Source organism: Platichthys flesus, chromosome 17, assembly GCF_949316205.1.
Source record: "Platichthys flesus chromosome 17, fPlaFle2.1, whole genome shotgun sequence".
NCBI lineage: Eukaryota > Metazoa > Chordata > Actinopteri > Pleuronectiformes > Pleuronectidae > Platichthys > Platichthys flesus.
This window is the reverse complement of record NC_084961.1, coordinates 7298719-7317302: the sequence shown is the minus strand read 5'-3', so window position 1 is coordinate 7317302 and position 18584 is coordinate 7298719. Positions and strand designations below refer to the sequence as shown.

Genomic DNA, 18584 nt, shown 5'->3' with positions numbered 1-18584 from the left:
TGTTTGTGTTTTCTGAAGAAACACTATTAACTGGTAGAAAATCATTATCCAGTCTCCAATCCTAAAGGTTAACACTGGCAGTAATGGTTGACAATATACTTAAATATTATCTCAGATAATCTTCAAATGCCAACATAATGTTTAAGGACACTGGGAATTCTCAATGTAAACACTGTAACCTTTAGATACTGTACTATGTTAATTATTGTTTAAATGCTGTTAAACATTAATTCTTCGATTTTAAATGACGACAGGCAGCATCAGCTTGAATGTCGAGAATAATAATTAGACACATCCGTCATCACTGTAAAAGTTTCTCACATCTTTGAGCCATTGAGATCTGCTCCCTCCCCCCCGAGGGTAAGAAATGACAGCCTGCGTTAAGAAGAGGTGCGTGTTCAAGTGACAACAGTTTCAACAACCCTCAGTGTGTGTGTGTTTGTGTGTGTGTGTGTGTGTGCGTGTGAGAGATCCTTGTTAATCACCCTCCCTAATAATTACATTCTCCTGTTAATGGATCTGACCTTTTAATCACCATTTGGCCTCGTGTCCATGCACATGTGTTTGTGGGAAAGTTAGAGGAGGGAGGAGACAGAGAGAATGAGACAGCAGAGGTAATTTGGCTTAACTAGCGAGGCGATTGCGAGCACGCCAGCGATAAATCTCCGTCACGCACGGACACATCATGCACAGGAACTCATCCGCTCATACGGCACATCATTTCCTGTTATCTCAGACGAGCAGGAAATCCTAATCAACCAGTAATAGCACAGAGGGCATCTTTTTCTTTCCCTCTCCTTTTATCTGTTTGTTCTCTCTCTCTTTCACCTCCCGGGTATCACAACAGAAATCACAGCAAAAAGTGGCAAAAATCTCACGGCAGCCGTCCGCCGTTCCCCTCTGTTCTTCTGCTCCCTTGTTTAATTAACTCTGTATGGCAGTTTGAACACTAAAAGCCACCGGATTGTCTGAGAAAGGTTGATTATTGCAGCTGGCTGATAAGACATTGTGCCCATTGAACCAAAAGGAACATGGTTCGTTCCCCACGGGCACAGAGCTGCTTTTCAGCAACCGACCAAAGTATCAAGAGGAGTCATTTCATCTCTCCGTGACCCAAATCCTTTTTTCCCTCGAATGAACCGAACCAGCTTTCCCTGTGTAGCCTCGCGTCTGTGGCCGTCGCCTCACACATGAATGAGAAATCCTTGCCTGACCTTCCTCGGAGTCCCACTGACAGTTGCAGCTCCTGCCTCTTATTGACAACTCGAGACAAAAGATTCTCCCGAGGTGACAGTGAACGGTCAGGCTGTAATTAGGTGAAAAAGAACCAATTTGTATTCCCTCCCTTGTTGTCTCCTGCTAGTTGTGCTGAGCACCGTTTCCCTACAGAACTCAGTCAATATGTGGCGGTAATGGGGCTGCACATGCACAGACATCGGCCTCATGCGTAACAGTACACAGACTAAAGAGTGGAATTCAAGTTCACTTGCGAGAGAGAGAGAGAGAGAGAGAGAGAGAGAGAGAGAGAGAGAGAGAGAGAGAGAGAGAGAGAGAACTGAATTGCATGTTACCTGCGTTTACACTAACAACTGCTGTTAAACCTGAGATGTCTGACTGTCTGCGTGGACAGTAACAACTTTACGGATGTTAACTCGAGCAAATTAACGCAGCTATACAATGCAGCAAAACACCCAGTGAGAGTTCTCTTGTATTTTAATGTGAGGTTTGAAAAAATTGAATTTGGTTCATTCCAAAACTGTCGCAGAATGAATTAGAATAAGACGAGCCGCCCCCGTCTCCATCAAAAGTGTTCCTGAACTACTACTGAAAACTGGCCATGATGAATAAAACCCATTTGGATCATCTTACTTTATCAAAGCCAATGGCTAATTAAATATCAGTGAGCACAATATGTTAAGAAATTACCAAACCAGATGCTTTTTCCCTCTGAAGGAAAATAAAGTACAGTTGTAATAGTGTTAGCTTCGGCATGTGCCCTACAAATGAACCTCTCTCCGGCACATTGTGCTGATCTTTGCATCTTTTCTCTGTGTATCTTATTCATCCGTCTTTTCCAGAAACAGAGCTTTTCTCAACCGACATTGCCCAGACTGATGTGTAATAGAACGTGCTGCTGCCTCGGAGGAGAGGGCGCGAGAGGACGACATTCATGAATCCAAGAAACGATGCAGCCTCCACAGAAAGACATGAGAAGGACAGAGAAGCCTCGTTCAAGGATGGAGTGCAGCAGCTAATCTGTAAGTAATTTTCTGACTGGGTGCAGTTTTGCCCATTTTGTGAAGCTTTCAAATGTACTGACAGAAAAAATAAAGTTGTTTAAGTCAGTAGAATTAAATCATCATCACAGACTTTTATGGGAAAAATACATCCAAGTCTTATTATTCTGTGTGAATAAACTTCCCCTAACTAAAGGCCATTTAGATTGAGAGCATTGGGGAAGTGATGAGGACTTTGTGTGCACCAACATCTGCAAAAACTTCACTAACAACCAAATCCCTTTCGGTGTTTTTTTCCAATGCAAAAAAGATAAACTCTGCAATAACATAATAATGTTATTGCAGGGTTTAAAGAATCCAGAGAATGTGAATAGAGGTAATTGACAGATGCTATCGATTGCCAGATAAAATCATGAAGCAAAGAGAGCTTAATAGCTTTTCCCTGAAATGATTTATTTTTCCTGTGTATTGTGTTTTCTAAAGAGAGGCACTCAATAAAATAGTTCAATAACTAAGAGGAAACTGCAGTGGCACTGATTAATCCTAGGCAATTTGTGTATTACAGCCAGACAGCACCCTGTTGCTATGCGAGGTAATTTGTCCTTCATGAGAATCCAGCCCAGCACTTAGAACATCTTTAGAGCATTAATGTTGGTATTAAAGAGAAGTCTCTTCAAAAGAAGGATTTATTCAATTTTTGCACTTACAAGCACATTCACCTGGTTTCCTTTGTTTACCTGAATTCACGATCCCAGGTGTTTGAACATGATGACATATTATGTAGCGTATTACAGCTGAAGAGCGTTTGGCAATGACACAGACGAGCTTCTCATCTTCAGCTTGAAAGAAGTTAAACCTGGCTGCAGATGAATAGTGACCTAATAATACACAAAGGGCTGGGAGCCACATCAGGTGTTTGTGCCGTGCAACGTGTTCATGGAGATTAGAGCAAATAATATTCCTGTGAAAATATGATTCTAATTTGTCTCTAGCATCTAAATTTTGATGACTTGGGTTATGTGTGTTTATAAAAAATAAAACGAGTTAAGATCACGGTTCCTACCTGGTCCTGAAGTTAGCAGGGTGGGGATGTCCATCGTACAAGGACAGGAAATCATATTCTTCCTCTATGGCGAACGACAAGAAGATGAGCTGGATTCTACTTCCTTCCTCCCCGACGATGACCCAGGTGCAGTTGGCCCCGTTGGGATAGCCGTAGGGAAAGCCCGGCGACTCAATAGTGCCGTTTCTGCCTTTCAGCGTACCGCCACATGTGTAGATAAAACCTGGAGGAGAGAAAAGACAGAATATTTCAATTTATCTTATCATAGTTTCATGGATTTTATGGTGGTAAAAATAAAGTGAGTCCTAAAAAACACAAGAAACGACAGCACAAGATAGAATATTAACGTGACACATTAGTCAGCATGTGTTGTGTGTGAGACTAAGTAGTTACTTTACCTTCACATAAAGAAACACACACAAAACCACACAAGCACACACACACGCACACACACTTATTCTATACTAAACAGCCCTATGTACTACTTTTCTCCCAACCTTTTTTTAATAAGTTTAATTAATAGTGTGAACCTGCAGCCCCAGTCCAATATGAGTGTTCCAACATGCATCAGTTCCTTCCAGAGGTGTCAGTGGCTGAAAGAGACTTTTACTTAAGTATATTGTTTCTTTGCATCACTGTAGGAATAAGCCACATGTCAGCACAAGAGACACTAAGTAGGTCAGCTGTGCTCATTCATCCTTCCATTCATTCACTCCAGTTGTGTGTGCAGTTTCTACCTCTGTGTTTTACCCACAAACACCTGCTCATTCCCTGGCTTATATATATATATATAGCCCCCCCCGCCCCTCTGTTTTAGTTTGCTCTGCACCACACTGTCTCCAGCGCTCTGTCCTCTACCTGCTCCTCTTGATCCTGATAGTGTTTTTGGGCCCTAGCCGAAGTTTGTTTGGATTTCCCCTCCGTCTGACCCTTTGTACTTTTGTTTGCCTGCTTGGCTTTCTGTATCCTCGTTCTTATCTAAGTAAAGACTTTACTCTCACATTTGCCTCCAGAGTCACGCTCCTGGGTCCCTCTTCCGAGAGGCCTGACAGCTTTGGTCGGATATATCTCCCGCTTTCTTTGACGCTGATGTACATGATATACGTCTAATGTAACCGGGGCCTTAACAGTTGAATAAGGTATTTGTCAGGAAGCCCCACAGCTTCACATAGCTGGAGTTTATAGTGCCGCTTTAGGAACATAATCCCCCCCACATGGAGGGCACAGGGTCTGCCTCGCCCCGGGAGCTGGTATTCACATTCAGGGTGAGGCCCATCTTGAACCCGTGTCCTCTGACTGACTGGATACTCGGTTACCGCTGAGCTACCACACCGCCTGACTTAACAGGTTAAATCAATACAAGTCCAGCGTTCTCCTGGATTTTCACCTCTGCGCCGCAACGAGATCAAGAGCTCGATAGTTATTTTCTCTCCAAATCACTTAACAACATGTGAGAATACACCACAACACATTTGTCGGCCAATCCACAACAAAGCCTTTTGAGAATGACTCACATCTGTAGAGCTGAGGGACATAAACATTGTTTTCTCCCTCCTAAGTAGATATACATCTACAGTAATTGTGTCTCTTCATCTGAGAAAACGACAATAGATGATAGAAATGAAAAATCTTGCAGGCACTATGCACCATCATGAGACGGCTAATGGATTCTGTGTGGGGGTAGAGAACATACTAATTGGTCTTAATGGGCTGATATAGGCTTTTAATTATGCCTCTCTGTGTATGGTGGCAGACAGGTAGGAGGAGGAAATGCTAAACTAACAAACAAATACACCGCAACAGGTATTATGTTGACTTATCTCTCTGCACAAGACAGCGGCATCGTAACCTCCATTACTCCTGATTCCAGGTGCATCGCTGTGTATCTTCATCCATGCTTTAAAACAGCATTTAAAAACTAAAAAGATTTCCAATAGCTCCGTATCAGAGCACATCTCCCTCCAGTCACGTGCACAGGGGATGTGCACGGCCCTGTGTAACGGGACGCAGTTTGTCCACTTCCAGAAAATACTCTACAACGGTGAAAAGGACAGGCGAGGATTTCTTTTCTCAGACGGAGAACGAGATGGAACTGTTACCGATAGCAAGTTTTCTAACAAAGTTTTGCATTCACCGCTGGTGGTTGAGTGGTGACTGATAAGAACCAATCAGGAAGCAAATGCAGATGAGTGCGTTATCATTTCCAAACACCTCCGTCACTGCCCGTGCGGACCAGAACGCAGCCCCAGAGTTTTCAGATAACTTTTCAAACTTGTCCGTTTCAGGCACTCGAAAAAAAAATGAGTTTATAATCATCATGCACTTTGTAAAGTTTGTTTACATTAATCTTAACCCACATCTAGTTTAGATGAAGTGTTGTTGACGTATAACACACACACTCTACTCTACAATGGTGATCACTATAAGTGCTCTATATTTAGAGGATTCCAGTATAAACAATAATCAGAAACAGCAATTAAGAGTTGTTCCGTGTCTTTCTGTGATGATGAGGTGACACAGTGAGACGCTTTAACGACGACAAGGGGGTTGTGTTTGATTCCATCCCTCGCACATCCGTTCACAGGCTGCCTGTACTGACTAATTAGAAGTGAAGCTAATTCTGCTGCCGTGCTTCTTCGAAACCTCCACGGGTTACAGCACCCGCTAAATGCCTATATTGTAAAATGTAAATTGTAATTGATCTCTTTGGTCTTTATGCTTTGCATCAGGATCAGTATCCCCCCCCCCCTCCCCTTTGATCTAAATGGTGCTTTTGTTTCAAACACACCACAGGTGTTAGGAGGAAGGGGGGTGTCCGGGAGCGAAGTCGGCCCACAGCGTTTGTTGTGATGCTCATATCGACCCCCCCCCCCCCCCCCCGGAGGAGAAACTCATCCCCACTTCTTCCACTCGGCGGGAGAGTTGATGTGCAGTGTCAGCTTATACAGCCCAAACCCCTCTGGTGAGCTGGTGGGGATTTAGCGTCATCCTGCTCAAGGACACTACAGCAGAGAACAAACTTGCCGTGATACTGGACTTGATCTGATGTCTTCTGGCTGGAGGGATGGTTCTGTATAGGTGTTTACATCTACACCACATCTCTATGTGTATTTGCATTATTTTTGCATTTCCAGGGCGGTATAACGTAGGGCTGCTCGATTATGGAAAAAATCATAATCACGATTATTTTGGACAATATCAAAATCACGATTATTCAAACGATTATTAATATGTGCCCTTATTCTGAAGTATGTGCTTTATTTTTGTATCACTTCCGGTTCCGGTAAACACCAATACGGCTGCGTGTCTTATTCATCTGTGAAACCAGGATATCGGTGCCCGGTTATTCAAACCCTTAATGATGGCAACCCTAACACTCTATGACCGACTGACTGGCGCAGAGAAATGCGGGTCCGGTCTGAACAGCCAGGCGGGGGCGTGCTTGAGAATAGCGGTGAGCGGAGCAGCCGCTACATGGTCTGCTGCTGCCCTCCCTGCTTTTCCACTAGCGCTGTTTTTTCCACCGCCGGTCACCACACAGACAACTCGCCTCCTTCACTTTACTGCTGCTTGAGAGTGAGTGCCAGTCAGCTGGGCCGCTGAATGCTTTGGGGGAAGGACTGAATTGCGCATCCGCGTCTTTTTCAAAAAAAAAAGCCAAATAATCGTTTCATCTCGATTATAGTAGTTTGGAGATCGTTTGACCCCATAATCGTGATCACGATTAAATTTCGATTAATCGAGCAGCCCTAGTATAACGGGTCATCCACTAAAGAGAACGTTGCTGGGTCATCATTCAATAGGTTCCTAGATAAACAGGATCCATTTACCAAATCTAATTCAGCCCCTCAGGTTTATACCAAATGAAAAAAAGGCTGTACAACAGTGTTTCATGCTACAGCAGTTTGTCCTTGATGTTTGATTATAGAAATTGCTCTTACTGTAGGAACTCAAGTCCGGAGATTCCTCGGCCTTAATTGATCTCCTCTAAGTGTAAAGCTCATATCACGGTGATCATCCCCTGCCTTTCATGTTCATGAGCCTCCTGATTCGCCATAGCAGCCAGGGCCACAGGGAGAGCAGGGCGATCCCACTGGATGCTTTTCCAACCAATTATCCAAGACAGAACCCCAACCAAAACTGTTTGTGTCTCCGTGTGTGTGTGTGTGGGTGTGTGTATCTTTGCACAACCTTCATTTACCCTGACAATTCCAACACCATCACAGTGACGGATATAATGACCAATGGCAGTCTGAGCTGCAATTAAGGGCTGGTATCTCTGTCCCTTCACAACCAATCAGAGCTGAGATGTTGAGGAACCGGGAGGGATAGGTCGAGCCATACGAGAGACACACAGCAAAGACCACACACAGATATGCACCAACATACACACACAAACACCTACAAAACTAATATATAGCATATAATAGAACTGCCATACACATTCCCAACATTTTATTCTGTTATCCTTAAAAGGAAACAGGGGCCTAAGAACACTGCTGGCAGCCCCACCTGCATTTTTCCTATAAGACACTACAGGAAAAAGATTGTGCACAGCACAGCAAGAAAACAACATATTGAACTGCCATCTTGGCTCCGTGCAGAAGGGGAAGATCCATGTGGTTCCTTACAGGAGCTTAATTTTACGATCAGAGTTAAGGGGGATTTATGCCCCAGAAACCGGGGGTTCACTTGAGGACAGCAGGAATTCACACATTCATAGAAAAAGTCAGTCATTAGAACCTCGATCGTACATGATTAATGTTTAATAAACTCTGTGATGGAGTAGCGTCCACATATCCAAGCTAATACTCGCTTCCGAATAAAATCAATCAAATTTAAAATATCGGTTTGTGGATGATATCTAAAATGGATGGGGGAAACTTTATAGAATATTAATCATGATAAAGTTTTGAGACTGTTTATTTGATTCCTCAATTGATCCGACAAATGAACTGAGTTAATCAACAATTTAAGGGTGTACTTTCCGAAGCAGGAAATGAGTAACGTGCGTTAACGCAGCTATATAATCACTTTTCTATGGGTTTCTTTATATGTCGATGATGCACTCTAGTTTTTCTCTGTTTCCAATGAGCAAATGTTCAATTAGTATTTAAAGTTCTTGGATCCAATTTTTTAAGGGGGGAATTAACAAAAAGTCTGCAATCAGAAGGAATTTTTACACAGCACATGTCATATTTGTACTGCCAAATACACAGAATCATTGCATATTGCACATGCATATGTGACTGCAGTCAAGATTTTGTAAGCCTATGTAGCGCTGCCTCGAGCAGAAGGGACAGGACTCAGGCTTAAGCTCACACTGGAGCCTTATTACTGGAGCACAAATGAACTGTTCTGCCAGGGAGAAAAAAGACAGAAACACCCACTGAGGTCTTATTTTGTCACATTACAGTTGCCAGACTGCAAATTAAGCATAATATAAAGTGCAATTGGAAGTTTATTTAGTGTGATGATGCAATATGTGAGCCATTTTACTTCACCTCCAGTCACACTGGTTAGAAGTTTCTTAACAGCTGCTGAACAGAACCTGGGGGTTTAAGACTCCATGTGATGTTTCTCTCTGTGGTAAAGGCAGCTACTGTAGAGAAATGGCAAAAAATGAAATCCCTCCTGTTGCTGTTATTTCTAACTGTAACACCAGTCATGCTTTTTGCAGCCTTGAGTGCCCCTGTGGATATTTTTATATGAAGTCGGTGAAGCTGAGAGAAAATTGAGGGACTGGGTATGAACTGTGTCACACACCCAGTTAGAACTGCTGCTACACTGCTTCTACTGCTGCCACTGTATGTGATCACCCTGTATAGAAGACAAATACCTAGACTTTGTCTATTTTTGGTAAATATTCGATTATAAAACATAAACAATTATATTTTCATTCTTTGCAATCAACCATCTGTGAGGATCGAGGTTTTTATATCCTTTATCGTTTGTCCACGTTGTCTACAATGGTCCAAGAATACCATGGAATTGTGTTGTAGTAGTTACAGTATGTTTCAATTGAGCCATGACACATTTTTGTAAAGTCAGAACAATAAACAACATGTTAGCAGTTGTATTTATTATCGTCCGGCCAAACAACCATTCACACTCAAACCTACAATAAATTTAAAGTCTCCAATTTACGATATAAAAAGAGGGTTAGGGTTTATAAAAAGACAATTAACTCAATCTTAACTCTGTGTCGACTTTCATTTCAACAATTTGTCTGTGGTCTTCTACATTTTTGCCGTTCACAGTCAACTTAAGAAAGACATGAGACGACTTGAGAATCCATCAGGTTATTTTCTGACCTAAGCACATCACACAGTGTCGTCCTTTAAATGAAGTAACTTCATTAAATTGAATCACTGGGATAGAGGGCGGGAGGGAAGACAGTGTGACACAGGGACAGAGATGGAGAGCAGAGTAAACAGAGAGAAAAGGACAGATTTCCCCTCGTTCATCATTGCACGGGGGAATGAAAGGATGATTTAAAACTCATCACTCAGAGGGACAGAGGCGAGAGAGTGGAGGAGGAAGGGAAGAAGAGAGAGAAAGAAATAGATAGAGAGCAAGAAGAGAGAAAGAGGAGGAAAAACAGAAGGAGAGGGAGAGAGAGAAACGGCGAGAAGGAGACGGGGGTAAAAGAGAGACTAATTATGCTGACTACCAGACCAAAACTGACAGGCCTTCTCCGCTCACACGCACACACGCACACACACGCGCACACACACAGGGTCACAGAAAGGCAGGCGCATTCGAACACACAAACACAAGCACACGTTACGATAAAAAGACACAAACACCCACACACAAGCACAGGGGGACAGAAAGACATGCATATTTTAAATACATACATACATGTTGAGACCCAAACACTGACATGTGAAAGACATGAATGCACACATAGATACACACACACACACAATGACAGAGAGCACAGGGTCACAGGAAGAAAGGCATATGTGAATACACACACACACACACACAAACATGTATCTGAAAGGGATGTGCACATAAATCCATGCATTACAAAACACACACGCACACACATACAGAAACATACACCCTGACCACCCTTCCCTCGTGCTACTGCTTTCTTAGCTCACAGTTCTTAACCTTGTCAACCATCTCCTACAGATAAACACACACACACACACACACAGAACAGCACACACAAATAAAAAGCCTCCTCAGCAACTCTGACCTTACAAGTTAACCCCTCAACCCACCGACTCTGCCGAATCCTCTGTCCACCAGGCCCCACACAAACACACACTTAATCTATCCTGAAGAATTTAACACAAGTTAGCATGCATGCTTGTTCATTTCTTCAGTATTAATCATGATATCTTTTGGAATTGCTACAACACAGTAACTCTACTCTCATTATTAAGGATGGACCAAGCCGCTCTGACCCACAGAGAGCAAGTGGCGGCTGCTCTATTTTGCACAAACCAACACATGTGCCAATGAGGAGCGCTGGTTGTGAGAATCAGCAGTGAGAGGATTTAGCATGTGGAGTGGAGTGGCGTATGAGGACATTTGGATATACTATGTATTGCCAGAAAAATGCAAACAATCCTGCAGACTCACACCCTCCAAAAATGATACAGCCTTTTACGAGCCACCATTCAAGTCTGCAGCTCATGTGTGGTGAATATTAAAAAAGAAGATTGGGGTGTGGATTTATTTAAAGTGAGGCATCCCCCCCCACACACACACACACACACACTGACTTAAACAGAGATTCTAATTGGCAAACGGTTTGTGGCTGGACAGGCGGTTGCTCCCAGGTGTGAATTTGTGCTCTGATACTAATGAGCAGCGGGGTTTAGGCAGGAAAGAGCATGCGTGCTCAGCAAAAATTCGCCTGGATAAAAGAAGCTTTAAGACAAAGAAGAAAATCGTCTACCTGAATTGAGTGGATTTAATGAACTCGGGTCTGCAATATAGGCTTGATCTCTTTCCTCAAAGCAATATCTCTTCTTCGAATGTCTTGGATAATACTCAGCAGGGAAAAAGGCACAAGCTTTAACAAGTGGCTTATGCTGGCAACACTTTCCAAGTAGTCCAGGTTTTACTGTACAACTTGTTATAAAGGTTGTACAGCAAGCAAGTCCTGGGTTAGAACCTGAGATTGCCCGTGTCAGTTTTCTTCAGGTAGTTCATCTTATTCCCACAGTCCAAACACAGCCAGATTAGGTAAATTAGAGACTCTAAACTGCCCTTAGGTAAGGGTTAGAGCTTTTACAATTCATTGTGTTAAAAAATATACAAGCCGCAGATCATTGTGGAATAAAGGACAAGATGGTGAATATACCTTGACCTACGTTGGTACCACAGGGGAGTTGCCGCAAAGGATTGACACAAAAAGTTGGAAGGAACGTAAATATAAGCAGGTAGGTATCTTTTAGCTTGTAGTAGTACTTTGCAAAGTTTACCTTGGTTAAAGAGAATAATACCTGCTGCTTTTAAAAATCAGAAATTAAAATTCTCTTCAATGGAGAAAGAACTTCTCTGCAGGATCTGATAAATCTTCAAATATGCATTTTATTCTCAAGGATACCTGCAACTATACACCTATATGCCAAAGGCTTTATACCGTTTGCCAGAGGGCAAACACAGGCTGAATACTCCAACTGTCCGGAGACCTATTAAAGACAGCAAGTAAGACATAATTGTACAGCAATTGAGATTATTTAAACCCAACCAAATTCATTACATGAATCAATACATGAACACAAATCTACCAGTGCAGCGTGAACATTTGCCTTCACAAACCCTGATATAAGCCTGATGATTTTGAGGTGGCAGAATCAATTATAAGCTTGTCATTTTCTAAAGGGATCCCTGTGATGAATGTACCCGTTTTGACATGGTGGTGACTGCTAAATGAGGAACCAGTGAAAGCCTATTCTTCATTTAAATGGGACCCATGGTTCCCCCTCAAGGTTGCTGGGTGTCCCCAGTTCCTACTTGGTGGGCTAGCAATGGCACATATCAGTGTGGGTGTGCACACATTCTGTAATCTAAACTATTACTCTTGTCCTCAGCAGTGCAGTAATATTACACAAGTCCATCTCTGGGAAGAAAAAGGAAGCAATTTAAATTCTCTTCCATCTCTCTGCATCGCTCTCCCTGTGTCTCCCACATTCTGTTTGTCCGTCTCCCTTTCATCTCGCTGCCTCTCTCCCTTCCTCCCTCCATCTCTGTCCGTCTCCGGGGACCAAGTGATACCAAATTCACTTAAAGGGCTATTCCGTCTAATCTCACAGCCTCTCATTTATGATTAAAGAGCGGCTTTCCCGACGGAGTGTGCTGACCAATCAAATGGTTCAAGACGGACAAACCACGTGATTATTATTCTGATCACAGCAGCTCAAGCTCCCTGGCCAAAATGAGTGTATTTACATGTGTGTGTCTGTGTGTGTGTGTGTGTGTGTGTGTGTGTGTGTGTGTTAATATAAATGAGCTGTTCATGTCTCTGGAAATATTGCAGCCCATCTCTTAATTTTACTTGAGGGAGTTTGGGAAATGAGAAGGTAACAAAGAAGAAGAAGAAATGCAGAGGGAGAGGGGTGATACAGAGTAACAGAAAGGAAGACAAACCCAAAAGCGGGAAAAAAGGGACGACTGAACCAAGAGTTGAGTGGCAGGGGCAGACAGGGGGAGAAAGAAAGAGATAGCAAAAGTAAAAAATGCAATAGAGATAGAGAGAGCAAGAGAGAGTAAGCATGTTTGAAATGTCCCATTGGTTCCTGCTGTCAGGAACGCTTGTCAGCCAAGAATTAGACTGCTCCACACTGCCACTGACTGACAGTCAGCCTGCGGTCTAGACTATACCCTGGAGTGGTTGAGGCTAAATAAGGGAAATGGCTAGAGAGACAGAGAGGGAACACACCGGGCTGAAAATCAATTTATAACACTGTCAGTCAGTGGCAGGATGGGAGGATGGGATCAAGGTAAGGGGGGAGAGATAGAGAGAGAGAGAGAGAGAGAGAGAGAAAAAGAGAGAGAGAGAGAGAGAGAGAGAGAGGGGGGGGGGGGGGGAGAAAGGAGAAAGGGGAAAGGGAACAACAGGGAGATGGGGTAAAGAAAGGGGACACACATAAAAGGAAAAGACAAAGACAAGATCTGAGCAAACAGTAAACAAATGGGACTGATTGAGGAAAGATGAGAACCGAGGGGACTCTTTGTTGTGTTGAGGGAATCGGATAGAAAGAGGAAGGGAAGCAGGAGTAACTGGCATGTGTGCGAGTCGCGAGGAAGTCTCCCGCTTTAACCTTCAAGAAAATCCCAAGTCACTGTGGTGAGACTCAAGTCAAGTGGAGTCGTCGCTATGAGCCAAGCTGTTGTTTACATGCTTTTGAGATCTGACTCCAGATTGGCCCACTTTATCTTAGCAGTCAGTGACGGCTTCTTCTGAGAGCCCATGCTGGGACAGCATTACTAATCATTTAAATAATAATAAGATAACCCGAGATCACTTTTCACATTGTACTCGTGTCACTTTTTAATCACTACTCCTTTGTTCAGAAATTGCCTGGTGTAGGGATAACACAATGTAATTATTCATATTACACACCTACTTTCAGAAAATTGAATACAGGGTTTGTTACCTTTTTTTACTATTATATTAATTATGTAATGCAGCCTCCAGTGACTTGAAATTTGAGAAAAAAAAAAAAAGACATTTTAATTATCCCAACGTGTCTCCAACCACAAAGGGATGAATTTAGAATTTAATAAAAAGTGTCCTCAGCAGAACACCTTCAGTGGCTCCCCCACTCTGGCAAAAAAAACTACAACCAGAGCAGGGATAAACATGGAATCTAAAGAGACACCACCTGCAGTCTCCACTGTTGTAAAATATTAAAGATTTATTGGGAACTGTGAGGCTAAGTGGGAAAGGTAAGAACGTGGCTCAGCATGGGAGCATGTTCCTGCTAGGAGAAGCTGTGCTTGAATAGTGTGGACTTCAACATGTACAGAAACAGAAGGAGAGGACCTATAGGATCTATTTGTTTAGTTGTGTTAATGTCTAGTTTTTGAGTCTTTTGTTGACACTTCCTACGAAGACACGATACTGTACCTCAATTTGAACCATAATTCATTGTTTAAGTTTGTCAGCCTACATCATCAAGATAAGACTAGTTTTGTCTATGCTAATAGTTATGCTAATTATCTAAATCACTGGGTGGGATAGTAGTTAAGCAAAACGGATTGCTTTATGCTTTGCAGTGGATGTGCCTGAAGCTTGGTGCTTCACAATGTCACAATGACAACAGCCAATCAGTTTCTTACTCTTGACACACAGCATTGCTATGCTTATGTACCATAGTTATATAACACTCTTATCTACCATTTAGAAACTTTACACATACACATTCATACAATACCTCATCTAGCACATGCCATTCATACATGGTCAGAACATGACGTAAAATGGGGTTCAGTATCCTGCAAAGAGACACTTTGAAACGTATACGTGAAGAGCCAGGGATGGAATTTAGATTTCATCGAGCTTCTCTCAACTTATACCACAAGCATCTCAAGCAAAGCAACAGACCCACAATTCAGATCAGCTGCTGTTTGAATCATCTCAATTCAAAGTGACTGAGCAGCGTTTCCATTGAAGCCTGCAAAGCCAACATAAGAGTGCTCTGTAAACACAGGTGCTGGACTGGTGTCACAGCAGTGGGTGAGTGTGATCAGTGTGGAAAGAGTGTGTGTGTGGAGTAAGATGAGTCAGACGGATACAAAGATTTACTGTTGAACCTCGTGGGCAAGTTGTTAGATCAACAAAATAAATGAGATGGACCTTTGGAACCCGATGGAATACACACCCTCAGTTAGTTCCTCACAGTTTGTGTGCAGCCGCTGCAAAGACAACACTACATGACAGCTATGACACGTAAAATCAATCAGTCAAATACAAATGTTGTGCTGATTATTTATTTTTTAATTCTCTAAGTACAGCCACAACATGCTTTGTATAATTTGACTCACAAAGACCAGACTGTCTTTAGGACTCAAACTGGATGTATGCAGTTGTCGTACAGAGCACATATGCATTCAAATGAAAGTGGAAAGCATCAGTATTCCATATTGTTGACGAGTTGTAGAAACCTACAGTAGATTTACTGTCGAAGCCATTTTGAATTCAGAGGAGCTTTTATATCCTCCTTGGAAAATGAAAGTGCTATAAATTATACCTCACGACCTCACTCAATGTTACTTTCATCTTAATGCTATTTCACCTTAATGTTTTTTTCATTTTAAATGTGATCGGGCTTTCAAAGTCAAAAGACGCATCCCCAGTTGACCTGGTCCTATGGTGCTCCTTCCAGCTGCTCCCAGTTAATGACTGTGGGTTTCTATATTGCACTAATGGACCAAACTCTTTCACCACAGGCCTGAATGTACTTTATTAATCCTACTTCTCTCTCAAGGGCAATTTCTTCAACTAATGGATCAATTCCCGTGTTTACATGCATGTGAAAGCATGATCACTTTGCATGTGAGCATGTCTGCTAAAATGAATTTGAATGATTGCTGACTTCCATCCGTTGCTACACATAATGGCAGGACTGCTGGCAAAAATGTTGCTTTTAGGTGTAGAGCAGGAATGTTTTGTACTCTCTGACCAGTTCCATCTTAAGCACACTCAGAACTCTTCCACCAGGAAGAGGAGTATGACATAATATTTTGACTGACAAGACTGACAAGACAGAATTAGTGTACTTTGAGCACTATGCCCAGCAAATTGCAGGCTCTGACGCACAAATATATCCTAAACAGAGTGTGTTTCTAGGTGCAGCATAATGGGTCTAATAGCGGCTGGATAAAGGGCTTCTTAGAGGACCTCTGGCATCGTATAGGAGGGTGAGTGGTGGGAAGCAGGGAGGACAGGAAGCGATGGGAATAAGCAAGCACTCCCTTTGGCTAATAAATTCGAAAAATCAGCTTTCTAAGAAAGTGGGTCACTGAGAGCAGGCAAAGAATGCTAAGCAGACGGCATCACTTCTGTCAATGCATGTTCCTGAACGCTTGCAGAGAACCAGTGAGAGAGTGAGTGACGACCTGTGCTCAGGAATTATTTACATATTTGATAATGGTGTTTTGTACAGAACAAGAGAAACTAGAGTCCTATGAAGACAGAGAATTTCTGCAATGTCACAACAATTTTTTTGATCAGCTCGTAAACCTCAGTGTATTTAATGAGCCCTGCCCTCTCCGGTGCACACGCAGGGACACGTGGGAGACATATATCGTGTATACTTTAAAACTCGCACTGATTGGCAGATACCACACGACATACGGATTAATGAGACAGAGAGAAACGGGGAGACAGCTGCTGTCTTGAGGGGTTACTATTGATTTGTGTCTGCTGAATGTCATCATCTCCAATCTGACTAATGAGGCCCCGCACACACAAACACACACAAACCCACACACCAACAAAACACACAGCCTCCTGTTCCACTCCTCCTTCAAACAGTAAAGTTGCTGTAAGTCTGTTACCATAGAAACATGGACTGAACTCCACCCAAATACTGCACTGGTTCACTGAGATACCCCATTACCCCACGTTTCCCTGCTTCTTTCGCTCGAACACGTTTTCCTCTTTCTACCTCTGTTTTTCATCATCTTTTGTTACGTTCGGCCTGTTGTCGTACCTTCCTCTATTTCTCTCTTTTCACACTTTTCTCGTTCATTCTCTCGCTTAAAATGACAGGGACTTCATGTGCAAGAAATGTGACACGGGATATGTTATTCTGTCGTCTTTTCCAGAGGTTTAATTGTCGCAGAAATTAAGCACACACCCAGGCAGTAAAAGACCCTTGCATTTTCTTTTTCTTTTTCTTTTTCATTTTCCATCCCTCCATCACCCTCTGTCTGGCAATGGCTTATGCATAAAGCCACTTTAGGATGAGCCTCTTAAGAGGGCAATTACAGGATTCAAATTTAATTTCACTTGTCCCGAGATGCGGTGTACAGAGAGGTGGAGCAGAGGAGGCAAACATGCCAGAGGAGTCACATGCCCCTGTAATTTACTGATTTACCATTTCCCCATTATCTCTTAACGACACTGTCTGCTCTCGGTCACGCTGTCTGACAAAATCTGAAAAATAGCACAAATTTACACCTTTTGTCTCCCGACAACTCACCGATCAATAGATGCGTGAGCACATCAGTGATTGAGTAAATTGTTTCCGAAACCCATTAAGAACGGTTCCAGTTATGCAACATGATGTTAATCACAATTTAACGGGCATTTTAATACTTAGGAACAGAAGCTACATCGTTAACCAGACATTGAATCTCATGTAAGACCTACACGTGCCTATACCGAACCTTCAGCCAAACCTTCAAACATGTCATCAACACAACACTTGCATGCCGTGTTGGCAGATTTAGGTCCTAACAATATGAGTAATACCTGGGCCACACTCAAAAACACGCACACCCCAAATAACCACAGTGATTTCAATCAAAATAACATGTTTTTGTTTCCATTTGTTAGTCATCATCTCTTAACTCGCAGAGGCTTCAACGTTTCATATCAATAAACTACAAGTTTATAACAACAAGAAATGTAAGAGGTATTTTATGATTTAAGATTTGAATCTGCATTGGTATGAGAAAAAATAGAGGAGAGTAGAGGTTCTGAATACATTATAGCAGTACTGAGATGTACATGTGTGTCCATTCAAATTTAAATTTGTGTTTTACTTCCAAAAACGACAATGTAGTTCCAAATCTCCTCTTTATGTCAGACCAGGTCGGTCAGCCAGTAACACGATCACAAGGGAGTGAAGCCGTCTACTCGGGCTAGAGGAAATGGCGATGGTCTCAAAGGACTGACAGCTCTGATGCCTTCACAGTACTTATGTAGCACGTACACTTGCTTTACCATCAAAGCAAACACATGGGAATCTCACTTTCTACAACACAAGACCTTTAAACTCAATGGATTTCTTCGACACTGCCTTGTAGGAGAGATTTAAAAAGCCACAGTCTGTGGCCAAGTGTGTTCACTCAATCCAACGGACTCATCTTGTACAAGATAGCATTGGTACTTCAAGCAACGCCATTTTGGATTCACCTAGCGAACTCTCAACAGTGAAAGTGCATCACAAATGACTGCTTCACATGAATATTCAGGGGACACTTTCTGTCACATCGAGCGCCTCTGAGCAGAAAAACAAACCTCTGATCTCAAAAGTAAGTTGAGGATTCAGGAAGTTAAGTCTTGTTATGAGGAATCAAAAGAC

At 42.5% G+C, this 18584-nt stretch overlaps 1 protein-coding gene across 1 annotated transcript in view; it reads right to left on the bottom strand.

Moving 5' to 3' along the window:
* The window catches only part of csmd3b (CUB and Sushi multiple domains 3b), a 317162-nt gene that overhangs the window by 245149 nt on the left and 53429 nt on the right, over positions 1-18584 (bottom strand). The window contains exon 2 of the mRNA XM_062410450.1: positions 3301-3523. Coding sequence (XP_062266434.1) covers positions 3301-3523 — 223 coding nt within the window. The remainder of the gene's footprint in view (positions 1-3300; positions 3524-18584) is intronic.